This window comes from Mauremys mutica, chromosome 19 (assembly GCF_020497125.1).
Source record: "Mauremys mutica isolate MM-2020 ecotype Southern chromosome 19, ASM2049712v1, whole genome shotgun sequence".
NCBI classification, from domain to species: Eukaryota; Metazoa; Chordata; order Testudines; family Geoemydidae; genus Mauremys; species Mauremys mutica.
The window spans coordinates 23,983,998-24,010,301 of record NC_059090.1 but is presented as its reverse complement, the minus strand read 5'-3'; the positions used below and the strand labels follow the sequence as shown (position 1 = coordinate 24,010,301).

Genomic DNA, 26,304 nt, shown 5'->3' with positions numbered 1-26,304 from the left:
TGACTCCGCTGATGCCAGTAGAGTTACACCAGGGAAAAGGAGATTGAGGGCCAGAGAGTGAGTGAAGCTGCAGACGGATGTCCCCTCTCTCCACGCCGTGCATTGGAAACGGCCCTGCGTGCATAGTGATCCGGGAGTGGTGCCTACGGTGCCATGTTTCTCTGCTCTTGATCCCTTTTGGGATGCCCCTCTGCCCTTTGTGATCAGCTCTGGCGCTGAGCTGCAGGCGTGGCAGCAGGCTAGGTTTGCTGCCGGTGGGGTATGTGTCTTGGGTACAGTCTCTCAGTGGGGGATGCTGCAGTGCACGAGCCACAGGCTTCTGCACATTTCTGTTCTTGAAACAAAATCCCTCCGTGGCGCATGCCCCTGTTGTGGAGAGCCTGGGGGCAGGGGCCATGGGGCAGTGAGGGCTGGCCAGAGGATGCAGTCACAGCCAAGCGGTAAGCTGAACCCACAGCCCTGGGGCTAGCTGCTGCGCCAGTTTCTGTAATGGAAACGTTCTGCCTTTGGGTCACATGGCTGCCTGCTCGCCTGGGGCAGAACTGCGCCGGGTTTGCCAACCCGAGTCTGCCCGCGTCGGAGCCCTGCTGAGCCTGGGAGCGCGTCTAGTCCTGCAGGGCGCCAGGCTGCTCTCTTTGCTCATGTACTCGGGCGCCCAGTTCGTTGTGAGTCTCCACAACCCTCCCTCCCTCAGTGCAGCTGGAGAGCACCGTGTGCCATGTTTTCTGGGGCTGCACGCAGCGGGTGTGGGCTGCCAGCAGCCCTACAACGGACTCCTTAGAATCAAAGTACCAGTCGTCCTGCTCCTGCTCCCCTGCTTTCTGAGCACCGGTCCCTACAGGAGCTTGTGCAGGGCTTTGGCCAATTTAAACCGCCCAACTGCCCAAGCGGGCCGGTTCCACAGCCTCCTAGACGTCACTCCGGCTGAATATCAGGAAGTGCTCTCTGCATGTACCCTTTGCCCTTCCCTGGGCGTGCCTGGCCTTGCAAAGTTCCCCGGGGCCTCGGCAAAAGGAGGGCTAGAAAATCCAGGTCACAAAATCTGAAATACACAAAAGGGCTTTTTTGTGTCTCTGCTGAGCACCCCACGCAGCAGAAGGACCCAGGGAAGGATGGTCTCATGGAATTGAGGCTTTTCCCCCCAGCTCTGCCACTGACTTGCAGTCTGGCCTGGGGCGAGTTGTCTAAGTTTCCCCACCTGTAAGATGGGGTGATTCCTACCTCCGAGTGGTAGGAGTGTTTGTGAAACACACCGAGACCCTTGGGTGGAGAGGTGCTGGGAGCCTGAGGGATTCTCACGCCAGGCTGTGATCTGTGCACCTCCTGACTGTGGATGGGATTTGCCTTCTGGTTCGGAAGGAGCCTCTTTGAGTCTAAGCATGTGGCCGGTGCCCCCTTTAATGCTGTTGTAACAGCCTCCATGGAGGACACAGACAGCTGCAGGGTTTTAATTAAAACGCTTCCAGGAAAGAACAAAACCACACTCTAGGTCTCAGCTCTTCTGGGGCCTTTGAAACGGCTTCATGCCTGCTCTGAAACCAGGAGGCCCTGGGAACAGGAAGGTGGAAACCACAGCAGAGCAGGTGGCATTTCTCCGAGCAAACCCTGTGATGGGAGCGTTACAGAGAACTTGCTAATGTGGCTCTGCCCTCCAATCTGCCAGGGTGGGGTGGGAGGCTACTGGAGGCCAGCGGTAAAGGGGTACAGTGGGGGCAGGGGCTCCTGCTGTCCTCCCCTCCAGAGAGGGTGAAGACTAGACGAATGGGTGGGGGAAAAGCTCTGAGCAGAAGTGTCCCTGTGTGAAAACAGCTTGTAAATCAAGGAAACAAATGCTGGCTATTGGAGCAGCTTTGTGTTGCTGCAGAAATAGGCTCCGTGGCATTTCCCCACTGAAGGCAGCGTCAGACTCTGCTGCTCCAGGCTGGAGCGGCCGCCATCTTGCAATGGCTGCATCTCAGCCCCTGCCTCATTCCCACAGCCAGGCTGGGGCATGTGTGTCAGGGATAAAGGGCTCCAGAGGCAATGGCAGAGCCCAAGAAGGTGCCACGTTCTGGGAGGGTAACGCACTCCCCAGCTGCAGCGCCTCATCTCAGCAGCACCCGTGCCCGTCCCCTGCTCTCTGCGCTGGCCTCCCATAGAACAGAGTCAAGGGCAGAGTCTCGGGCCTGATCTTCGAGGCGCTCAGCGGCCGGGGCTCCGCGTCTCTGGAGGGGCCTTTGGCTCCGGGCTGGGGACCGAGGTCCATAACTCCACCCCTCGGGCCCGGGGAACTTTGCACCACCAGGGCAGAGCCCAGCTGGGCAGCAAACAGAGCATCCCACGGGGCCAGTCCCAGACTGCGGAACAAACCCCCAGGAACTCAGGGCCACCCCAGACCTCCCCAGGGGCCCTGCTCCCACCCGTCTCTGAGCCAAACCCGGAGCAGCGTGGCCGTACGGGGAGGGGAGGAACCCCACCGCAACCAACTGCTTGGCTCTCTCCCTGGGGAGGAGAAGAAAGAGAATCATCCACATCTGACAGATGTCAGTCACGTGACACCATTTAATGCATGACTGCGAGGTGCTCGGATACTACATGACAGGGCAGTTTAGGACCCTGTGTAGAATAGACTAGATGGCAGAAGTTCTCGTAGTTTTGGGTGTCCTTGTTCCCTTTTGATGGAGAGTTGCAACGTCTGCTGGCTTCCCCTAGCGTGCCCCGTTTCCAGGGCCTGGCTGTGTGGAACAGCGTCTGTATTGCTCACTGGGGTGTGAGCATCATGTGAGGAACGAGGCAATTCCTTTATTGCTGGGCATTGCAAATATTCGCTTTGGCCAGGCCTGCACTGCTAGGCTCGAGCTGTCGGGTCCGTGTCTGTCTGTTTGAGAGCTTGTGACAACCCAGGCGCTTCCGAAGGAAGGCGGCATGTCCCAGCCCACTTGTTTCGCTGTTTAACCCGAGTTGTGAAATTTCTCGCTCTTCCTCCAGCAGGATTACAACACCCAGGGCCTATCTGCTCTGGGCAGACACTGGAAATCCCAGGGCCCTAGGAGTTTTTTCCCAGGCTCCTTGGCCACAATGCACCCTCTCATCCCTGTTGTGCAGGATGCTGGGCGTGGTTCAGCTGCTGCCCTGAGGCAGCTGCATTTCAGTGGCTGTGCCGGCAGAGCCCACGAAGCCCTTGGGGATCAAAGATCCCCATGGAATTAACGTTTTTTCGGGGACGAGTAACTTACTCGCTCGAAGCCGCAAGGGGGGATTCAGCTGTGACACTAGCCCACCTCCCAGCTCTCCTGATTACTCCTCTGGTTGGAGGAGAATGCTGGGGCGTCTCTGGCCCTTGGGGGCTGGGTGGGGGGCTGGGCGGGTTGGGGGATCAGTAATGAAATAGGAGCCGGCTGTTGCCAAGTGCCCAGTTCCAGTCGATCCTAGGTTGGCAGTTGTGAGGAGGTTGTGTGACGAGTTGATGGTTCTCAGTTCTGAATGGACAAACACCACTCGATGGGCCTTCACTGTGGGGCCCCCGATCAGAGGCCGGGGGCTGCACAGACAGAGCTGTCTCCCCCCATTGACCGAGCTCAGGCTGACTTGGACTCGAGGTCATTTAGTGGGGATGGATGGGGTATAAACAGTCACCTGCCCAGTCAGGTGTCAGCACGGAAAATGCCACTTGGCCGTAAGCCGCAGAAAGCTGCTGGAGGGTGATGCGGTGGTCGCCCTCTGTCCCTTCCTGTTGTGCTGCAGGGCCGGTGCTCTGCGTTTCCTGTGCCGAGTTTGTGCTGGTCTCCGAGGAAGGGAGCTCTGTCGCTTTGACTTGGTTTCCACTCCTGGTGCTGTGGGACTGAGGTTGCCTGGCATCCTCCTCACGGGGCTGGAGCAGCAGCCGCCGTTGCTGGAAACCGGTGTTCTTGGTTATTTGGTGGGCCAGGCTCCAGGGAGCTTGGCTGAGTGACTTCAGCTGGCGGTTCTCGGCCGTCCTCTGATAAACACAAAGCAGCGACGTCGGCCGCGGGCTCTGCTTCGGTGCCGCTCCGAGGGCCCTGCGCGCGGGCCGGTGTCTTCCCTCCGACAGCAGCCAGCGCTGGGTGCTGGAGTGGAAGGCAGCCGCTGTCCCCTAACGCCCCCAGCATGAAGCAGCAGCCGGGGTGCAGAGGGTCGGGTCGGTGGTCCCGTAGTGCGCCCGAGAACCACTCCCCAGAACTTCCCTTCGTTGGCACCGTGCATCCCAGCAGAGCTGGGGGTTCTGGGGTCTCGCCTAGCAAGATCCTTCCCTGGACCATCGCTCGTTTGTCGCCCCTCTAACCACCTGCCCTACTGCTCCTGCTGGGCTAGACTAGCCATTTTCTCATCCAGCCCCCGGCTTGCCCAGCGATGCTGGAGGGCCTGGCCTGCCCCATACTGCGCCAGGCGTCCCCCTGCTCTGCCAGAGCACAGCCCCCCATGGCAGCGGGTGGGAAATAGACTTCCCACTTCCAGCAGTGCTGACGGGTGAACGCTCCTCACTTGGGGGAGGGGAACCCGTTTCCTTGGGGCTTCTCGGCAGGGTCACTATAGGGGGAGACTGTCCCCTTCCGCTGTGGGGTGGAATGCCCCACGGCAGCGTTCTCCGAGCCCCCAAAGCCAGCTGGGGTAGCACGTACCGTATGGAGGGTGATCTCGAGTCCACGCAGGGTGCGAGGCCGTGGCTCAGGGTGACACTTCAGCGGGAGTGTAAGAATCTCTGTCACATCCGCTGGGTCTAGTTTTAACAGCCCTAATCTCTTCAGGTCGCAATTTGCTAACCAGAATCATTTGCATGTGCAAATCAGGGAGCAGCAGTGGCTCCGGGCTCATGGATTTTAACACACATGGTTCTGAGTTTAGCAGAGTGCCAGAAATCGTCAGGACATCGCAGGCGGGAGGCAAAGGTGGATGCTGGGCTGGTAGGGATCGTTGTATGCCAAGTTTTCCACTGTTCTAAGACTCGCTAGATATTCTCATTGAAAGCAGGCAATGGGAATTGGTTCCTAATCTTTGTGTTCAGTTTCAGGGGTTTCTTTACATGGGCAAGTTAGTATCCAAAAACCAAGAACTCCCACCCTTCATTTAACAAACCAGTAAAGATCGCAGAGGACCAGCCTATTTCCCTATTGTTTTCCTCCCCCAAACCTAAGCAACGAATTACTACTGATAACTCATATCTTCCAGTACCCCTGTAATAAGCAACTGCAATTTCCGTGCGGCTGGCTTGCAGCAATTTGGCAACTGCATGGCTGTCCCTGGTGACTGCTGTCTTGTACTGCAGAATTGGAACCTCCAGCTCTTCATCTGAGCCTGCAGACCACTGGAAACAACCCTGCGGGAGGTGTGAACTGCTCCTGTGTGTTGCGGGGGCGGGGGGGGGATCGTTAACCTAGAAGCCTGTTGACGTAGATGCCAGCTTTGTTAGCCGATCCAAGCTCAGGAGCGGGACAGTCATTGTGTGGAGTGGATGGTGCCGCATGGTGCTCTGCGACATCGCCCGGGCGCAGGGCTCGGGACTCCTGCTGCTTTCTTCAGCTCCGCCATTGCTCAGGCAGAGGGGTTGGAAAAATCCAAGCGTCTCATCTCCCCTGGTGACCAGGCGCCACTGTCGTGGGCTCTTCTCTCCCTGCTGCTTATCTGGCCCCCTTTGCCGTAACCGCTGAGCCCGCAGCCCCTTCCAGGCTCCCTCTTCCGCGTCGCATGGGTGTGTCGGACGGGAGGCCATTGCAGTGATACAGATCCGTGCGAGCGTGTTGTCGACTTTTAATCCTACTTCAGTGGGTTTGGCTCTGGCATCTACAGTCTCTGGTTCAAGAGAGTCACCTCTGTTCTGGATCTGGAGTTCATAGGAACACATGAAACCATAGGCAAGCAACACACACAATTACAAGAGCATCGATCTTTTAGTAGTTTTATTAAAGTTACCACCACAATTATACATATCACAGCACACACAATTCCTGAAGCTCCGTGCAATGTGCCAGTTGTACCTACAGACATCCTCACATCCTGCTAGGTGGTGGGAGAGTCTGTTGGCCCACTCATGAATTGACCATGAAGACGGGAGTGGTTCCTGCTGGCGTTTTCCAGAGGCAGCTCAATTTCCCTGCTCTGAGCACCCTTTCTTATGCTGTGAGTCTGTCTATACCTACATGACAGTGTCAGCCCTCTTTCTGTTACTGGTGTGTGTCCCCTGGAAACACAAGGGCCCCTGAATTCTATAGGCTGGGTCGGGTGTCATTAACATTCATGTACCACCTGGATCCTTGCCGGACATGGTAAAGACAATATGTGTTGTCGCAGCACTTCATCATTTGAATATCACTTTCCCATCTTACTTTAGCAACATTACCAGTCGGCACCTCTTTCCCATCAGTCATTAACTTACGCCGTCATTTCTTGTCTCCAAGGCCTAAAATAGATACGCTAAAGTCTTCCAGGCCTCGGCCTACAGTTTCTTGCATTTCAGCTTATCCTACTCATGTCTACTACATAATCCCTCTAAATACTGATCAGCCTTATGCTTGTATAATCCTGCAAATCACCACTGATTAACATACAATGAATATATGTAATGTAACATATTGATTAATCATAACATTCCCTGCCTTTCGGGAATCCGGTGTCCTGGAGTGCGGGGCTGAGCCCTGAGTCTGCTGCTGTCACCTCTGAGTTCTGCCCCTTCCAGTGACCCCACTGGGTCAGGGAACCGTCCCGGACAGAAGGGCGCCCCTCTGTGTGTGAGCGCTGGAGAGCCTGAGATTTGGTGAGGCTGAGGGAAGCTCACCGGCACACGGGATTTCCGGGGGGGCCGCCATGGCTTGCCAAAGCTTCAGAGAGACAGACGCGGTAATGGTGCAGTTTGTTGTGAAGGTGCCCTTTGGGATGGGGGAATTTGGGGGGAACGTCGAGCAGGGGGCTGGTGGCACCCCGCTCTCCCGCAGCAATGTCCATGGGAACTGAGCACAGGAGAAGGGGCTCAGAGCCAGCGGATCACCCTGATGCGTACAGCACAGGCAGCAAGTGTGTGTGTGTGTGAGAGCTTCCCCGGCCTGCCAGCCTGAGCTGTGCCTCGCAGGGGCCCCCGCGGGAGTCACAGACTAGCCGAGTCTCCGCGGCTCGCTCCTGCTCTGGTTTCTCTGTGATCCGGGGCCGTTTCTGGGATGTGGCTGTCCCAGCGGCCCGGGGCTGCTTGACAGCTGGCAGGCAGAGCTATCCGCACTGCACCACCCGGGCGGGCGAGCTGCCTGCTGGGCGGCTGCAGCCCGGGGCGCTGGTGGCCGGCAGTGCCCTGTTCCTGGCACTATTCCTCGAGGACCAGTTGGCTGGTTTCTCGTAAGCTGGTTGCTCCCCAGGCTCGGGGAGGGCTAGTGCCTCCCAATGGCCCTTCCTGGAAGGAAGGTGCATCAGTGGAGACTGCTGAGCGGGCGAAGCTGGCGCACACGAGTCCAGCCGGGCCCTTTGCCTGCTCTGTAATGCCTGGGGGAACTGGCCAGCCCCTGCCTGCTGCCCTGGTAACGTCGCCGGGGCAGGGCTGGCACCCCCGTTGGCAGCTCTGTACCCTGCGGGTGAGTGCGCCTGACACTGGAGAGCTGGGATCCCTGACAGCCAGTTAGCTGTTGGGAGGTTCTCGTGCTGTTGACAAGCTTGTAGCTGGCAACAGCAAACACCAGCGATCTCCGGCAGGCCCCTCTCCACTGTGCCCCAAACCAGCACAGCCAGTTTTTCCACCTCTCCAGGAACAGGGTAGGGCAGAACGGCGGCTTGATAACTCCCTGAACTCCCCCGGGAGACAGAAGGAAGATGGCTGTGCCCTGTGGCATCTACCACCTCGGCTAGACAGGAAAGAGCAGCTCTGTCTGCCTGAGCTTTGAGAACAGGAAGTGCATTGGGATGGGAGCTCCCAGGTCCCAGCCAGGCTCTAGCAATCACATCAGCTTCCTTGATATTCCCCTGTCCTAAGCCATTGTGCAGAGTTGGTGGGTGCTGCTAAACAGCTGCTGTGTCCCGCCCCAGAGCTGGCTGCATTTCCGTGGCAAGAGGAGGGATTTCTTTCAGGGTGAGGTGTGCCGGCTCTGGGCTTTGTCCAGTGGCACCAGTCCTCTAGATGTCTGCGTACTCTGTCCCTGCCAAGCCCGTCTGTAGTGAACGCGGCCTGTCTCTCCATGCGCCTGCGGGGCCGTCTCTAGTGCGGCTCCCTCAGCCTGCATCAGGCAGGACTGGGCCAGTGCAGCTGTGGGGAGCCGTGACCTGTAGGCTCTGTGGTAAGGCAGCTCTGTGTAGCCAACTGGTAGTGGGCAGACTCCTGTCCTCCCGTCCCCTGTCAGCACTGCGGCCGGAGGCACCTGCAGGTGTAGCCCTGCTCTCTGCGCTCGCCCTTCTCCAGACTTCCAAGGAATCCTTGGCGTCATTCTGGCTTCCCCCTGGAATCTGCCTCAGCCCCGCCTATGTAGGGTGACCGGGTATCCCATTTTTATAGGGACAGTCCCGTTTTTTGGGACTTTTTCTTACATAGGCTCCTATTACCCCCCACCCCCTGTCCCGTTTTTTCACAGTTGCTGTCTGGTCACCCTACACACGTGGCCCCCAGGCGTGGTAACTACAGGACCGTGGGTCTGGGCCAGGCTGCTGAGCTCCTGCCCAGGGCAGAGCATTAGACTGGGCTGCCAGTCTTCCTGCAGCTCTGGGTGGGCTCTGGCTCCGTGTGGCTGCCCCAGTGCCCCCTGCAGGCCTCCCCTGGCTCCATGACTGGCTCACCCAGGAGATGTCCCTTTGCTGGCTGGCGGTGGGTGTGTAATGGAGGGGTTGGATGAGGGGCCTGACACCCCCCCGCCCCCGAGCTCCTAAATGCGGATGGTTCAGGCCTGGTCCCATCCCAAACCTGCTCTGCCCATGCTGGCCGCAGGCAGCTCAGTGCTCTGGGCCGAGGGATGGGGATTTCCTCCCCTGGAGCTCCTGGGCTCTGGTGAGGCGGGCTGAGCAGGCAGGTCACGTGGCAGGCCGGAGGAGAGGACTTGCACAACGAGCACAGAAATAGAAATGTGTGGGTTGGCCGGCCGCGGGTACGCTGGCACTGACAAAACAAGGAGCGAGGGAGATGGGCTGATCCTGGGCTGATGCCCTGCCCCCAGAGCCTTACACACTGGAGTTATGCACACTGGACTGCAGTGTCCCGGGGGTGGGGGCAGAGTTCCAGGGGCCAGGCTGCACCTGGGGAGACCCCCAGAGCTATAGGGGCCGGGCTGCGCCTGGGGGAGACCCCCAGAGCTATAGGGGCCGAGCTGCGCCTGGGGAGACCCCCAGAGCTATAGGGGCCGAGCTGCGCCTGGGGGAGACCCCCAGAGCTATAGGGGCCGAGCTGCGCCTGGGGGAGACCCCCAGAGCTATAGGGGCTGGGCTGTGCCTGGGGAGATCCCCAGAGCTATAGGGGCCGAGCTGCGCCTGGGGGAGACCCCCAGAGCTATAGGGGCCGAGCTGCGCCTGGGGGAGACCCCCAGAGCTATAGGGGCCGGGCTGCGCCTGGGGGAGACCCCCAGAGCTATAGGGGCCGGACTGTGGCATTGGAGGGCTTTGGGCACTGTCTGCATGAAGGTTTGTTGCTAAAAGTGCCCCCTCCAGCCGGGCTGAAGCGCACTAGCCTTGTGTAGAGCGGGGCTGGAGGGGAGGGGGCGGCTGGGGACGGGGCTGGAGGGAATGGGGGGGCTGGGGAGGGGGCTGGAGGGAATGGGGCGGCTGGGGACGGGGCTGGAGGGAAGGGGGCTGGAGGGGAGGGGGCGGCTGGGGACGGGGCTGGAGGGGACGGGGCTGGAGGGCAGGGGGCGGCTGGGGACGGGGCTGGAGGGAAGGGGGCTGCTGGGGACGGGGCTGGAGGGAAGGGGGCGGCTGGGGACGGGGCTGCAGGGGATGGGGCGGCTCGGGAGGGGGCTGGAGGGAATGGGGCGGCTGGGGACGGGGCTGGAGGGAATGAGGCGGCTGGGGACGGGGCGGGAGGGGAGGGGGCTGGAGGGGAGGGGGCGGCTGGGGACGGGGCTGGAGGGAATGGGGTGGCTGGGGATGGGGCGGGAGGGTGGAGGGGAGGGGGCGGCTGGGGACGGGGCTGGAGGGGAGGGGGCGGCTGGGGACGGGGCGGGAGGGCAGGGGGCGGGGCTGGAGGGGAGGGGGCGGCTGGGGACGGGGCGGGAGGGCAGGGGGCGGGGCTGGAGGGGAGGGGGCGGCTGGGGACGGGGCGGGAGGGCAGGGGGCGGCTGGGGATGGGGCTGGAGGGGAGGGGGCGGCTGGGGACGGGGCTGGAGGGGAGGGGGCGGCTGGCAGCCAGTGGCGGTTTAAACACAGCGTCTCTTACCCCTGCTCAGAAAAGAGCTGTGGAGCGCGGTGCCCTAATCCACTCCAGCCGCCCCTGTCTCCTGGGCCCGGCCCGGCCCGGCTGCAGGGGTTGGATGTTGGGCAGGAGGAGGCCTGGTCTACCCCACGGTGCGCCAGGGAGAGTAACAAGCTGGCTGAGATGCCGAGAAACTCCCCATTGCCTCTGAGCTGCAAGAAATGTCTTTGCAGGGACAGGTTTCAGAGGAGCAGCCGTGTTAGTCCGTATCCGCCAAAAGAACAGGATCCTTGTGGCACCTTAGAGACTGACACATTTATTTCAGCGTGAGCTTTCGTGGGCTACAGCCCATTTCATCGGCTGCACAGAATGGAACACCCAGACAGGGGATATTGCTACGGATAATTGTGTCTACGTGTGTGTTATACGTAGCAATATCTCCTGTCTGGGTGTTCCAGCCTGTGCAGCCGAAGAAGTGGGCTGTAGCCTCTGTGAGTGCCCTGAGTCTGCCCCCCAGCAGCACGCGAGGACGAGCCGCTGTCTGCCAGGGCGAAAAGGGCATTAAAACCCACCGCCCCGAGCGAGGCTGGCATGGGGGGTGCGTGGCTGAGTCGTTTCACCCAGCTGGCTGGGTGGCAGCAGCCTCCCCTCGCCCACCCCCTCCAGCCAGCTGGACAGCCCCCGGGCATATGGGAAGGCGTCAAGCCCAGGATCGGGGGAGGCAGGGCGATTAGCCTGAGGAATAGTCTCCCCATGAAAACCCGGCAGGTTTGTCTGCTTGGCGCTCATCTGGGCAGAGTCCTGGGGAACAGTCCCGCCCCGGTGGGCTGGGTCACTCCAGCATCTCTGCCCCGGAGCAGAGCCGCGCAGGCCGGGCTGGGAGGCTGTGTGGTCAGACCAGTGTACAGGGAGGTGTCTGTGTGGCGGGCGTCTCTGGCTGCAGAGAGGAGGGCTCTGTGTGCAGCCCAGGGGCGTGTGAAAGCAGAGAGCCGCTCACCTGGGAACCACAGGGTCGGTGTTCTGTGCAGCTCTGTCTGAATGCTCTGCGGTGCAGAGGGTGTTGGATAAACAGGAAGATCTGCACGGGGGTAGTGGGTGGGGTTGGTGCCATGGGTGGCAGCGGGTCAGAAGAAATACACCTGGATCGCATGCCGGGGCCGTGTGTTAAGGAAACGTGGATTGGGCCTGGTTGGGGGAGTGTGTGTGCGAGGACGTGCGAACCTTGTGCCAGCGGGATGCACGACTGGTCGGTCGCAGGCCCGAGGCCCCGATTCAGGCGTGTAGCTGCAGCAGCGTGGCTGTGGAAACGGCGTGGCCCACGTGCACGCCGGCGTGGCCTTGCCCCGCTGGCACTGGCAGTCCCCATTCTATCCAGCGGGATTAACCTCAGGGGCCAGCCCAACTCGGTGCCCGTTGTGCCAGGTCTGGGCACACGCGGCCTAGGGCTGGACCGAAGGCAGCATGGGCGAGTTCACCCCAGGGCCCTGGCCTGCCCTGTGTGACGCAGCAGGGAGCTGGGAACCTCCTCTAGTTCTGATGGGACTGTCTGCATGGGGGAGGGGAGCGCAGCGCAGGGGGTGACTTTAGGGGAGGGAGGGTACCTGAGCCTGTAACCTGAGCCAGGAGGGGGTGGGGCCAGGTGACACCTTTGCCTGGGAACTGGACAAAGGGGGAGGAGGAGCGGGGGGAGGGGGAGGGGAGGGAGTCGGCGGGGGAGGGGGGTTTCAGGTGTGGGCTGGCTGGGAAGAGGCAGGAACCCAGGGCTGGGGTCTAAGCTCCCTGCCCCCAGAGGGACCTGGCTGGGGGTCCTGGTTGTACCTACAAGCCCTGCTTGGGACCGTGTTCCTCTCCTCTAATAACCCTTCTGCTTCACTGGCTGGCTGAGGGTCCCGGTGAATCGCAGGAAGGGGGGTGCAGGGCCCTGGCTCCCCCACACTCCGTGACGCCCTGGCAGAGGGCTGCTCAGTCTCGGCCATTCGACCCGTTTGCCGCCCCGTTGAGCGTGCGGACAAGGCTGTGACGTGGCGTTCGCGATGTCCATGCTCATCGCCACCAACCTCCAGGTGTGTTTCATGAGGGCCATTAAACAGCCACCCGCCTCTTCTCCCCAGGGCTGGCTTCGAACCAGCGACCCAGAGTTCCTCCCTGCTTGGCATCCCCTGATCCAGCCAGTGCGGCTCCCCCTCTTGCCTCCCTGGTTCTGGGGAGCACGCTGGAGCCTGACCCTGCTGAGTGATCAGCCTGACAGCCCATCTCCCATACGGCAGCCTCCTGCCTGTCGGCCTCAGTGGCCGAATGGAGAAGCCTGGAGTCCCAGCCCAGCCTTCCCTGCAGAGCGGGGTCCCTTCCCCTGGGGGGTGCGGGCTGACTCGCAGGGCTGACGTCTCCCAGCTCCCTTCCTGCAGGCAGGGCGATCACATGCGCGTTGGTGGAGCCGCGGCATTGACTGCTCCCTTCCCCCAGCGGGGTGGGGGCCGGGGGTGAGAGGTTTCTCCCCCCTCCCCTTCGCTGTGGGTCCCTGCTAGCTGAGGAGGGCAGCACAGCCAGCTTCTGCAGGGAGCTGGGCCCTGCCCTCCTTGCTGGAGGGGGCAGCTGCACCGTCCTGTCAGACTCTGCCCCAGCCCCCCTGTGTGTGTCGGGGGGGGGCTGTTCCCCCTCCCGCGGGGGTGACCTTCAGTGGCTGGGCAGAGAAGAAATGCCTGTAAATCGGCTGCCCCAGGGTGACTGAAACCCCAGTGATGCAGCCGGCTTTGCAGAGTGCCTGCTCTGGAAGGGTAGAAGCAGAGGCCCATTAGGGGGGTAACGGGGGGACGGGGGAGATGGGCCTGCGTGTGATCGGTGGGAGCAGCAATTATAACCCACCCCCCAGCTGCCCTGCTGATGTCTCAGCAAGTGAAATGCAAAAGCCATTTGCAGCTCTGGCAGCAGCCCTGGGTCTGCGACCGCAGGGGCCCTGCTGCATGCCGCAGCCTGCTGCACGGGCCAGAAGCTCCCTGTGTAGTTGGTGTGTTCAGTGTCTCGCTGCCTCTGGGCGGGTGTGAGATGCGCCTTGAGCCAGCTGTCCATGGCTGCTGCTCGCCTGCTCAGTGAAGGCGGTGGGAGGTGAGCGGTTTCCTGCCACGAGCGGGGAGCCGTGTGTGCTGCATGCACGGCAGAGATCCTGGCCTGGCCCTCCTCCCCGCGCCGAGCTGCATGGTGCAGGGGGCCGATGCGTGTCTGCATGCGGCCCGGAATGCAGGCTGGAGTTCAGTGCTAGCAGGTCTGGCGCGCACTGCTGTGTGCACATGGGCGCGCTCGCCCGGCTGCCACCCCTGCCCCCAGCCCGACATCCTGCCCCTCCGCACGCGTGTGCGCACGCGTCGCTGGCTTTAGCTCTGCTTGGGGCGCAGCCTGTGGCTTTGCTGCTCTCCGGTTCTGGCGCTGTTCCTGGAACACTCCCGGGGGGTGGGTCTCTGCTCCCCTAGTGGCTGGCTCTGCCCCTGGGGAGAATAGGCCGAGCAAGGGTCTCCCCACCCTTTGGAGCAAATGGGGGAACTTGCCCAGAGGCACCGAGGTGCTGTCCCATCCCAGCTGCCCTGGTGGTGGTAACCTTTGAAGCAGGCACTGGCGGCTGGGATCAGAGCTGAGGTCCCGCTGGGCTGGTGTCCTGTCTCTGCCAGTGGCTCCCAGCTGTGCACCAGAGCTGCCTGGCTGGACAGTGCTGGGCAGAGGTGCTGGGCCTGCCTGTTACTAGCCCTGCAGCAGGAGCCTTCCCTGTGCTCTGCCCCCCTGGGCGGAGTGGCGCAGTCGGACGCTGCCGTGTCCTCCCTGCAGGGCTCAGGGATGGGGCAGAGTTGAGGGGCTGATGTGGCAGCCGCAGGCTGGATGGCCGCTGGGCCAGGGAGATGGTCTCATGCAGTGACTCTCACCTGCTGGGGAGCCACCTCTGGCCTTGAGGGCTGGAGCTGAGTTTCCTCTGACTGGCCAGGTCAGCAGCGGCTCCTGAGCACGGGCAGGGGTCATGCCGCCGTTCCCGGGGGGCTTATGCTGGTAGGGCGGGCGTGGCAGAGGAGCGTGAGCCCCAGGGTCAGAGCTGCAAATAGGAGCTCTAAGAGTGTCTGGTTCTAGGGGCAGGCTGGGGGCCCTGGCACATGGGGCGATCGCTCAGTGAACTGGGATGGGGGGTATTTCCACCTGGGGTTCTCCCATTCCATAGGTGCCCAGGTACCACAGTGAGCCCCTCGGATAGTGGGCAGTGTGCCGAGAGCAATGCCCACAGGGCACCGCTGAGAACCCTCCCTGCGTCCCCACCCCTCGAGCTTTGGGGGCTGTCTGGCTGCCTCCCGCCTGCAGTGGAGCCAGAGGCAGAGCCTGGCTGCTATCAGCGTGAGTGAGCCGGAGCAGACAGGGCTGCATGGGGGTGGCTTCCCCCCAAGGCCAGAGGGCAGCCAGGCCTCTGTGTTCTCCCTGGCGCCTTGGGATGGGGGCTGGAAGCAGATTCCAGGGACCGAGCCGGGCAGGGAGCTCAGGGGCGACTGAACCGATGGTGCCGGCTGGGGGAGCCGCTCGCCCGCCCACCCTGGGCTAGAGGGGCACCCCTGGCCGGAGGCCACCCTCCGTCCCTGCTCTGACTGGCGCGGTGTGTCCGTGCTGCCGGCTGCAGTGCCACGGCCTCCCCGGGTGGAGGGCTGGTGTTTTCCCCCCATCCCCTCAGGCTCTCCCTGGCACTGGCCCTTGGGCGGGGCCTGGCCACGCGGGGCTAAGCTGAAGGCTTCCCGGGCCTGGTGGGCGGCAGGGTTTGTGGTCTTTTGCTCTGTGTGTTCGTGCCCGTTGCGTGCTGCAGCCTGGCTCTGCATCGCTGGGCTCAGGCCACCAGGTGACGCTCAGGAGCCTGCCGAGGCTGCGGTTACCAGACTTGCTGGGGTGGGCTGGGGGTGTACGGGCAGAGGGAGAGGGGAGCTGTGTCCTGCCGGATGCCCCTCAGCCTGCAGCCTTCCTTACTGCCCCGCTGCGAGCAGGGCAGAGCCTGTGGCCCGGGGCTGGGGAGGAGCCGGGCTGGATGGGGTCGGACGGGGTGTTGCGTCTGCTCGGCGCTCTGCAGGCGGCGGAGAAAAGCCGGAGCAGTTTGCAGCCCGGGGCGGCGTGTGGCCTTGGCAGATGTGAGCGTAGCAGCCTGGCACGTGGCAGTGACTCTTCAAAGATCCACCCCCTCCTCCCGCCTCCGCATCTCATCCCGGCAGGAGGTTGGTGCCTGTTTCTATGGTGCTTTCACCCCACAGGGGCCCTGGAGCGCTTCGCGCCCGTCGCTGGCAGAGGGAGAAGTGCGGCCACCTCTGGTGTGGGGCGCAACAGTGCAGCGTAAGGGCAGGGGAACGCTGCGTGCCCTTGAGAGGGCTGGGATCCCCCAGTCCGCTGGGGGCGGTCGCCTCTTGCCGAGCAGGTGCCGCTGACCCCAGAATCCAGGCTCCTGTCGGTCTCCTTGTCCTGTGAATGGCTCCCCTGCGTAGCCCCTGCACTGGAGGGAGGGGCTCTGGCCACAGCCAGTCTGTGCGCAGGCCAGAGAGGGGCGCTAGAGAGCGGGGCAGGTGCTCAGATCTGGAACAGGACCTTGCAGAGGGGCCTGAGGTCCCTGCTCTGGCCTGTGGGCGGGCGGGGGGAGCTCTGCTGGCCTGGCCATGGAGGCCTGTGGCCCCCCCCGGGCTCTGGCACGCTGTGTACGGCGGGGCACTGCCTGCGTGGAGGGAGCTGCTCCGGTCCGTACAGAGCCCTGGAGAATTGCAGCTCTCCGGGTGCCATCCCGGCCTGCACCTTGTGCCGGTGACTCACCGCCCGGTGACTCACTGCTCGGCTTGGCGATGAGCCCGGGGGGGAGGTGGGCTCTGGTGCTGATCCAACCTGCCCGCCCGGGGGGGCAGCCTGGGCCCCTCGTGGGGACGCAGAGCAGTGCCTGGCGCCGGGGCTGTGTCGATCCCGCTAGCGGCGCCGGGCTCCCCGCCGTGATGGCTTTCCCCTCGCATAGCCACCAGCCTCCTTTCCCTGGGCCCAGGGCACTGCCCGCCCCGCCGCTGCCATTGGGCTGCCCAGTGGGGCGGGGGAGTGAACTGCTGGTTGTGGGTGTGTTGGGTGGAACGGGGGTCCGTGGGGGACAGGGTAGCCCTTGGTTAGCCTGGGTGAAGAGCAGGCAGGGCAGCACCCAGCGAGAGATGGGGACAGGGGACTGACCTGACCCAGGGCCCTCTGGGAGTGCACAGATGCCCCACAAACACATGGTCCTTGGCACGGCTCAGCCCAATGTCTGGGTGCTTGGCTAGAGCGTAACCCCCAGGGCAGGAGCTCCGATGGGGGGACAGGACATGCCAGGGGCATAGAGCTAAAGGCCAGAGGGCACCAGCCAGTTCCCCCTAGCTCCTCCTGCGTATCACAGCGAGCCACCAGCCCCACCCCCATGCCCAGCCGCCGGCCAGCATTAGCCAAAGGAGGGAGGCCCGTGATGGCAGGGAGGTGATCTGGGGGGATATGCCCAGGTGAGGGCACACAGGAAGGGCTGGCCAGGGCCCTGCTCTCCGGCCATGGGCCCAGGACTGCGCAGAGAGTGCCAGAGAGGCAAGCGGCTCTGGGGCTGCGAGGACTGATGGTGGCAGATGGTAATTGGGCCCCAGCTCCTCCCAAGCCAGCCCAGTCAGGTGCAGGCTGGCCAGTGAGCAGTAGCAGTGCACCAGGGAGGTTGCCTGGGCGTGGGGAACGGCCCTCTGCCTTGCAGCCCCTGAACTGCCAAAGCTCTCTGAAAAGCCTCGCTGGCTGCCTCTGGTCCTGCTGGGCGACTGGCAGCTTGGGCCGGGGCACAGGCCTCTCCAGGACCCGTCGTGGGTGCACAGCCCACGCCCGGTGCCTTTGGATTAGCCGTGGCCGAGACCCTCTCGCTGTGTTTGGTGCTCCACAGGGCGAGCATGAGCAGGCGCTGGGGATGTGTGCGGGGTGACATGCTGTGCCCTGGGATTGGCACGGGGAGGGCTGGAACTCTACCTGGTGCTGGGTGCCCCCCGTGCACTGGCACTTCAGTCTGAGTGGCTCCCTGCCCACTCCAAGCCAGGCCCCGGTGTGTAACCCCCTGCCCCAGCGCCTGGCTCCCGCTGTGGTCCAGGCGAGGCCTTGCTGTGGCTGCCACGGCCGGGACAGCGGAGGGAGCGCTCTCCTCACGGGATGGCTGGGCGTGGGATCGCTGCCGTCCAGCGCCTCGGGGACAGACAGGCAGACGCGCCGGCACGAGCTGCACCAGGGCGGTCTCCGGGTTGCACGCTTGGCTGGCGTGCTGACATATTGGGGTTGATGGCTCAGGCAGGTCACGTTTCCTTGGGCTAAAAGCAGAGCGGGCTGGACGTTTAACTCCTTCCTGTCCGAGCTCTGGGTGGCTTCTCTGGGTTCCTGCAGAACTGGGGCCGACGCGGCTGGGGCGCAGAGCCGTGGGTCTGGACGATCTGCATCCTGGCTGTGGGGATGGCCCGGGTGGGGTGACTGCTTGGAGCCCGGAGTGTGACACCTGGCAGGGCGGAAGCGGTGCTTGGACATGGAGCTGGCAGGGCCCGGGGAGCCGGCTCTGAGGTGAGGCGTCAGACGCTGCTCTCTCCCAGGCCCAGGGAATGGGGCTGGCCCGTGGGGATATACCAGATCTACTCGCTCCGTAGCCTGCTCGTTTATAAGCCGACCCCCCAAGATGGTTAGGTAAAAATAGCAAAAACTGTGTGACCCTTTCATAAGCCGACTCTGTATTTCAGGGGCTCCCGGCCCCTCAGGGTAAGCCGCTGGCGGGTCGGGACGTTGTGTTTACCTGGGGCATCTGCAGGCATGGAGCCACTTCCCGCAGCTCCCATTGGCTGGGGACGGGGAACCGCAGCCAGAGGGAGCTGAGGGGCTCCATGCCTGCAGACGCTCCAGGTAATCAAAACGACAGTGTATTAGATATTCAATTCAATGATTCCACAGAGTTTAAAATCATCAAATTCTGGTGTAGACCCGTTTATAAGCCGACCCCCACTCTTTGACGTGTCACTTTTTTACCAAAAATATTCGGCTTTTGAACGAGTATATACGGTAGTCGCCCCGCAATGGCAGCTCCTCTTCTGGTGCCTCTGCCCTGGTGCAAGGCGTGGTGCACGTGGAGACAGGCACCGGCGTCCGTGGGCTCCCGTCTCGCTCTCGAGGCTTCGACGGGGCCTCGTTCCGCTGCTGGGGCCGACAGGCTTCGAAGAAGAAGCCTTTCTCCTAGGGCTGCCGACAGGGCTGGGGGTGGGAGGGAGCAGTCTGTGTCCCTTGTGGTAGGAGCACCCCTCTGGGGCTGTCAGTCTGTGGAGCTCTCAGTGCTTTATGGGGGAGCAGGACTGTATCATCCCTGTTGTACAGAGGGAAACTGAGGCATGGAGCCAGGCAGTGACTTGCCCATGGTCACTGAGCGAGTCGGTGGCAGAGCTGGGAATAGAACCCAGGCGTCCTGTCTCCATTCCCCTAGTGTAGGCGACCTGCCCGGGGCTGTCCTGCTTGGGCCAGAGTTTGTGCAGTGGGTGCATGGCGTGAGGGGAAGGACAGGAGAGCCGCTGGCCAGGGTGCTCCCCTCCCATGCTGTGAAGGTGGCGCCAGCCCCCAGCTGGAGGGAGCAGCCAGCTGGCGAGCATGCCCAGCGAGCTCTGCAGGGCTCCCATCCAGAGCGTGCCCCTGGCTCGTGGCTTTCAGAGGGGCAGTTTGGCTCTTCTGCTGGGGGGGAGTCCTGAGCATTGCTGGCTCTGTGCTGCCACTCCCATGACCCCAGGCCATTGGGCTTGGTGTCCCCCACCCAGGCTTCCTTCTGGAGCAGATGCGGGAGCTGTGCCAGGCTCCAGGTGGGGGGCACCCGTCAAGTACCTGGACCCGCCCCAATTCCCTGCATGCTGCGTCTGGCTGTGTGTGCCGGGCTGATCCGGCACCCCACGCGGCAGGGCCCTCCTGGCTGGCGCAGAGCCGTACCGTGAGGGGGCCGGGGGCCCCGCGCTCGGAGGGGGAGGGAGGTCTCCTTTCAGAAGCTGCCTCTAACACAAAGCACTCAGCTGTTTAGACCTCATCAGTAGCAGGGTGCTGGTTCCATGCCGTACTCCCGGCTGCAGTCTCGGGCCTCTCGGGGGGGCAGGCGGGGGCCTGGCACTGACGTGCCCCAGGACGGGAGGAAAGGAAAGACATGGCTCCGTGCGCCCTCCCCCGCTGTGTGTGTCTCTTAGCTGCCGTGGCTGCTGTTGGCTCCCGTGACTACGAAGATGGTTGATGTCCCAGGGCCTGTCGTGCCCCTCGGCTCCGCTCTCCCCACGTGCCCCACGTTCCCTCCAGATCGTTCCTTGGGGCCCGCTCTCCTTGCCACCGGGGCCGGGACGCGGAGCCTTTCCCCTCTGACCTGCTAGCTCCAGTGCGGCAGGGCCCGCTGGGGCTGGGAAGTGGCTATGTCTCTGGCTGCTCGCTGGTCTGTGTGAAATGAGTTGGCTGGTTCTCAGCCTGGTTTCCAGTGGACGGGCATCACCCTGCCAGCTGGCACAACTGGCCCCTCTGGCTGGTGGACGGAAGCCATGCCCAGGCTGCCTCAAGGGGTCCCTGCAGGGCAGGGCAGAGGTGCTGGGGTGGGCTCTCAGTCTGCAGAGCGGGCACAGTGCAAGATGCCCAGGTTGGGCCATCCACAGGGCCCCCCTTACCCCTCTCCCACCCCCTAAAAATACTGACGGCATGGCTGGGGGAGGGGGCCAGTGGCCTCGACGGATGCGGCAGACCCAGCTAACTGCCACCTGCAGCCACTTGCCCATCTGGCAGCGTCTCCGCAGCCTCCTCCCTCCTCCCCTGCGTGCACGGGCGGCATGATGCCGGACGCTCCTCCCCAACTCAGGGCACTGACGGTAGCCTGCCAAGCCCAGCGCTGCCCCGCGGCCTGGGGTGCCCCCCCTTCGCCCTCAGCTGTCACCTGTGCCAGGGCAGGTGCAGCGATGCTGAAATGCAGCCACCTCTGGGGTGCAGGGCAGCAGCCTAGCTGAGCCCATTGCCCTGCAGCGCGCTCTGGCCAGAGGGGCTCGCTGCCCCCTCCCCAGCTTCCCTGCATGCGGGGCTGGCTCCGCTCCCCGCCCCATCTCCCGGCGGAGGCGGGGGGAGGTGCGGGCTGCCATTGGCAGGCACTGGCAGCTCCTTCCCGGAGCGGAGCCTCTCCTCCCGGCAGGCAGCCCCGTGCTGCAGGCTAGGGGCTGGCTCGAGCTCCCCTCGCTGGCCACCGTGACCCGCTGCTGCCCGGGCTCCTGCCAGCCCGCTCCCCCTGGCCCCCTCCCCGCGCCCCTCCCTCCCTCCCCTCGCCGCCTTTGTTGGGAGATGTGTCGGTGGCCGAGGATCTGACAGCCAGCCAGCCAGCCGAGCCTCCCCGAGCATGGAGCCGCTCAGCCACCGGGGCCTGGCGCGCCTCTCCTGGATCGACACCCTCTACAGCAGTACGTGCGCGCTCGGGGGGACCGGGGGCCGCCGGGGACTCCTGGCTGTGGGACCCGGAGAGGGCGGGGAACAGCCCTGGGGTAGGATTGCTCAGGGGGCAGGGAGCCTGCTCACTGGGGGGCACGGTGCCAGGCGGGGGCACTGGCCGGCTGGGCACCTCTCCAGCCAGGCTGCAGCATGCCCGGCCCGGCTCCCCGCTCCGTCTCTACCTGTTGTGTAACGCTGCGCCGGGTGGGTGGCAGGATCCAAGGGTGGCATCGGAGCGGCTGTCCCTGCTGCCTGTGCCCGTTGTAGCTGGGGGCCTGAGCTGTTCAGCGCAGCCCCCTCCCCGTGGATGCGCCCTCCTCTCCTGCTCTCTGTCACTGCAGGCTGCTCCGGGAAACACTCTCCCCCCATCCCTGGGCATTCTGGGGGTGGCACGAGCCCCTGGGGCTCCATCCCAGGCAGGTTATGTAAATGGACAGGCTGAGCGCTGGCGCAGCGGGGTCAGGCAGGCGAGCGGGGAGGATTGGGGCACCCTCCCCTGTGATCGCCCCGAGAGACCTGTGCAGCTCTGCGGCAGAGATGCTCCCTCGAGGGGGACCCACAAGAGGGGGGCTGTCCGTGGCGTGCGCTCTCCCTTGGGAGATGCCCTCACTTGCCTTCACCTGCGTGGCACCGGGGGGGGAGGGGGCCCACAGGCTGATCCACCTGGGGAACCATATTCAGCCGTGCCCAGTTCCCAGCCCCAGAACGGGCTGTGCTCTGCGGGGGCCTGGCTGAGACCCCTGGGGACAGCGGTGGGCTCGAGCGTTGCTCCTGCAGCGAGTGGGGCTGCACCGTGTAGAAACACCGGAGCCGTCCACACCGAGCTTCCTGCGTTGCCAGCTGGGTGACCTGAGCGCCCGGGCAAGGGGTACAGGGGCTGAATGGCAGGGCAGGTGCAGGCAAGTGTGGGCAGGGGGACAAATGACAGGGCAGGTACAGGCAGGATGCTGGCCTGGGGATGAATGGTGGGGCAGGTGCAGGCCTGGGGCGAATGGCGGGGCAGGATGCTGGCCTGGGGTGAATGGTGGGGCAGGTGCTGGCCAGGGGATGAATGGTGGGGCAGGTGCAGGCCTGGGGCGAATGGCGGGGCAGGTGCGGGCGTGGGGCGAATGGTGGGGCAGGTGCGGGCCTGGGGCGAATGGCGGGGCAGGGTGCGGGCTGGGGGCGGATGGCGGGGCTGGGGGTGGATGGTGGGGCTGGGGCAGGTGCAGGCCTGGGGTGAATGGCGGGGCAAGTGTGGGCGGGGGGTGGATGGTGGGGCTGGGGCAGGTGCAGGCCTGGGGCGAATGGTGGGGCAGGTGCGGGCCTGGGGGCGAATGGCGGGGCAGGTGCGGGCCTGGGGCAAATGGCGGGGCAGGTGCGGGCCTGGGGGTGAATGGTGGGGCAGGTGCGGGCCTGGGGGTGAATGGTGGGGCAGGTGCGGGCCTGGGGTGAATGGCGGGGCAGGTGCGGGCCTGGGGCGAATGGCGGGGCAGGTGCGGGCGGGGGGGCTAACGGGGGAGCAGGTGCGGGCACAGCAGTGGAGGTGAACGTTAATATTTTCACTCTCGAGCCAGTGACCCGAATGCATTTTCTAACGTGGTGTCTGTCTGGAGACAGGCCCAGAGCGGTTAAGGGCCCCAGGGTCAGAAGTGGTTCCAGACCACGTGCCCCCGACCGGCTGAGCACCCCCGCTACCCCTGCAAGCCCAGGGCCTGGTGTCTCCGGCTGGGCACTACAGTCGGAGGCTGCAGTGGAAAACGTTAGTCCTGGTGCCTCGCTGAGGCCCGCAGCGAGCCCTGGCAGCCCCAGCACTAGCTCACACCCAGTGTCCATGGGGGCCGCCCGACGGAAGTTGCGCCTGCAGCCCCTGGCTGGAGCCTGGCTTCGGTTCCCGGCTCTGGATGTGGGCCCTGCTCTGAGCCCTTGGCTGCGCTGGCGAACCTGCCGCAGGTGTGCAGATGGCAGAGGTGCTTGGTCCCACATGGAAATACTCCCGCCCAGGATTAGCAGGAGGCGTCCGGCGTTCGTAACGTACGTGGACGTGCCAAGTTGCTCCCGAGTGTCCAAGCCTCCGTGCAGCGATTCGAAGAGGGTTTGCCTGGATCTGGGGCCTGGCGTGAACTGGAGAGCAGGGCCACGCTGCTCTCTGAGACTGTGTGCAGGCGGGTGGCTGCAGGGCAGTGCCCTGGGGGAGGAGGGCTGCTGGGCGCAGAGGGCGTTGGAGCACTGGCCTCTCTGCCGGCGTCACATCTGGCTCGGGGCTCAGGCGTGAGCTAAGCTGGGTGGATTAGACCCTCGGGCTGAGTTTGGCATGACTGGTGATCCCGGCTGAGGGGAGGGGAAGCCAGGCCTGGCCAGGGAGGGGTGCTGTGATGGGTGCCCAGTGCCCAGCTGGCTGCTTTGCCTTGGCTAGCCCTGGGCTCAGGAGTGTGAAGATCCCTTAGCCCTGGCCAGGGCAGCGTCACTGGGGATCTGCTTTGGGTGTCTGTCCCGGGGGCCTCAGGAGCCAGGGCCAAGGCTGTGGTTGGTGAGGCGTGTTTCAGAGCCCGCTGGCATGGCTCCACGCTCCGGCACTGTGAGACCGGCTCAGGCCGCGTCTCTCTGTGGCTCGTGCCAGCACTGAGCGCATTCCAGCATGGCAGAGCTGGGGCGTCCTGGCACCAGGGGGCACGGGCGGGAATGCGCCAGAGCTGGTAACTGTACGAAGGGCCCTGTGGAAGGAAGCCGGGATCGGGGACTCCTGCAGCAGCGTTGTGGTGAGTTCTCTCCCTCGGTCCTCGGCTGGGTTCTGCAGCCTCCCTCGGGCACAGCAGAGCCGCGATGGCCCTGCCCGGGCGACCTCGTGCCCCATTAGCCGTTAGTTTCCATCTGGGCCCGGTGCACAGAAAGCAGCGACAGGCCCCAACAGTCTCTTGTCTCTCCGGTGGGGCGAGGGTGTGAGCGTGCCGGGCCGCCGGCCTAGCCGTGCAGCTGGACTAGTTCCTTCCTCCCATCCTGCAGGTGGTTTTGCTGGAGACTCTGTGCGGGTCTGGCCCAGGCAGTGGCAGGCGCGATGGGAACTTGCTGCTTCCTCCCGCTGAGGGGGTGGTCAGGTGATGGGATCGAAGCTCCGTCGGGAGGGTCTCTCCTTTGGGGAGGGCACCTCTGCGGGGGCACCTGGCCCAGGCCTTGGGTGATGCAGGGGGGCCAAAAAGAAGTGGCTCCCTTTAGTCACGGACAAAAGGCCTGGCCCCACCGTAGCTGACCCCTGTGGGGCTGCCCGTGGACCTGTAGGCTCCCAGGCAGGTTCCGGTTCTGCTCTCCCGGACGCCCCTTCGCTTGGGGGTGGATCCTGGGCCCGCCGGCCTGTCTGAGCGTGCGGAGATTTCCCAGGACACAGATCCAGGGAACGGTGGGTCCTCGCCGCAATAAAGGGCTACACGAGAGTTCTTGTGCGCCCCCGTTGTCCCAAGCTCCTCAGTGGGGCCTTTCTCCTCCCTCTCCGCCTTTGCACTAGAGAACATCACCCCTGGCCCTCAGGGCCCATCTGCCCGAGCCGCCAGCTCCCAAGCAGGAGAGGCAGGGAGAGCACCTGGGAGCAGCCGAAGCTCCCAACTGGCCGCTCTGCCCAGCCAGCCTGAGCTGCAAGGGCCCCTTGTGTTTCAGACTGGGGACCAGGCAGGACCAGGCTGCAAAGGGAGGGGCTGCCCCCCTGCCGGGGTGCTAGACCTCGGCCATGGCTTGCCCCTCCCCGGGGCAGCCAGCTGGCAAGATCTCCCAGCACAGCCTTCTCGCTGGCACTCAGGCTGCCTTTGCTGTGCTGCCCTATCCCAGCGGCCATGCAGGGATGCAGGCCCCATGTAGGACTGGCCGCCTGGCCTGTCCCTGCGTTTGGTGGGTGTGGGGTGGATCCAACGGGAGCGACCTTGTGCTGGTGGCACGGACGCCCCGGCTTGCTTGGCAATGGGCAAGTGTTGACCTCATGGTGCAACCAGTTGCCACTGTCGCTCTCCCTCAGTGATGTGAACCAGCCAGAAACTCCCCCCAGCACAGCACGAGGGCCAGCGAAGAGGAGCCGTTGTCAGCGCTGCTTGGGGGCTCTGGAATGACCCGGGCTTTGCGGCCCTGCCAGGATCCCGTTTTCCCAGCCCTGTCCTCCTGCGGGATCCTTTGGCCCCGGTGTGCTGGGAGCGCTGTCCCACGCTGCCAGGCTTGCTTAGGGTGCCCTGACTGTACCGCCCGTGCCAGGGCTTTGCCAGCGCCTGCCCCTGGCGCCTGCGAGTGGGGAGGAGAGCTGGCGTGGGTGGAGGAAGCAGCGGCGAAGGCGGAAGGAAGGGGAAGCTTAATGAGCAGCTTCCGTCGCAGGCAGGGTCAGGTTAACAGGCACCACTGGGCCGCGAGCGGGAGAGGAGGGAAGAAATATGCCTCAGTGATGTTCCTGCAGTCAGTCCCCATCCCAGGCGGGTCACTTCCCGCCACGGGGGAAAGCAGAGGAGTCTTTACCCAGGGCCTGCCCTCTCTGGGGCTCTGGCAGGGCTGGCAAAGGGGGCCCTGCGTGTCCCCTCATCCCCAGTGCGGATTTGTCCAGGGCTAGAGCCGGGCCCAGGCACCAGAGCCTAGATCTGAAGTTCCCCTGCTGGTCCTGGGATGGATCCAGGTCCCTGGGCCAGCCTCACTTCTGCCTTGTTCGGCTCCCGCCCGCCCTGGGCCGCCTATGGTTGAGGCAGCAGGGCCAGTCTGCAGCGCACCGGGGAGAGGGAGCGCGTCTCACAGGCTGGGGACCAGGGGAGACAAAGGCTCCTCGTCCCGTCCCGTCTGTGTCTCCCCAGGGGCAGCCAGCGCCCCAGCCTGACCCGCGGGGCTGGCCGGGGTCTCCCTTCGCCCTGGCCAGGCTGCAGGGATACTCTCCTCAGAGCCAGTCCCCGCGCTGCACGTGGAGGGAGGGAAATGACCCCGAGGACTGTTCCTGGCCCTTGCCGTGCTGACCCTGTTAGCTGCCCGCTCTCCCCAGGCTCCCCCAGGCAGGCAGACATGCGGCCACAGCCATGGAGCTGCTTAGTGAAGTGGCAGGATGGGCAGAGCGTTTGTGCAGTGGGCTCCGGGAGCTGCAGCCAGGCTGTATCGGAGGGCTCTGGCGGCGGGTGGGGAAGTGTGTTGGGGTCCTGCATGGAGGGAGGCCCGGGCTGGGCCGGCCGCGAGCCAGGCGTCCCTAGACCGTGCCTAACCTGTCTCTAGTGGAGGAGGAGGAGCGGGAGGGCAGCGGTTGCAGGTGTGTGTTCCCCAGGGACTGCGTCCCCTCCCCGCAAAGGCAGGCAGCTCTGAGGAAAGGCCCAGGACACACACAATGGGGAAGGTGGGCTGCAGTTTGGGTCTGCAGCAGAGGGGGATGGGGAGAGCCTAGGGCTGGGGTAACAGGACTGTGGGTCGGTGCTATGGGGCGATGGCAGAGCTGGGTAGGGAGCCCGGGTGAGGTGCCAGGGGGCTGCGGGTCGGTGCTGGGTGGGAAACCCAGGTGGGGTGACAAGGGGCTGCAGGTCGGTGCTATGGGGCGATGGCAG

General features: G+C 64.2%; 1 protein-coding gene across 2 annotated transcripts in view; it reads left to right on the top strand.

Moving 5' to 3' along the window:
- Nucleotides 1–26,304, top strand: part of ABR (ABR activator of RhoGEF and GTPase) — a 100,297-nt gene that overhangs the window by 5,508 nt on the left and 68,485 nt on the right. Inside the window, exon 1 of one of the 2 annotated variants that reach the window (XM_044993273.1) lies at nt 20,616–20,757. The exons of the other annotated variant lie outside the window; for it this stretch is intronic. Coding sequence (XP_044849208.1) covers nt 20,697–20,757 — 61 coding nt within the window. The 5' untranslated portion in view covers nt 20,616–20,696. Of the gene's footprint in view, nt 1–20,615; nt 20,758–26,304 lie in introns of those variants that run through there. 2 annotated transcript variants of the gene reach the window in all.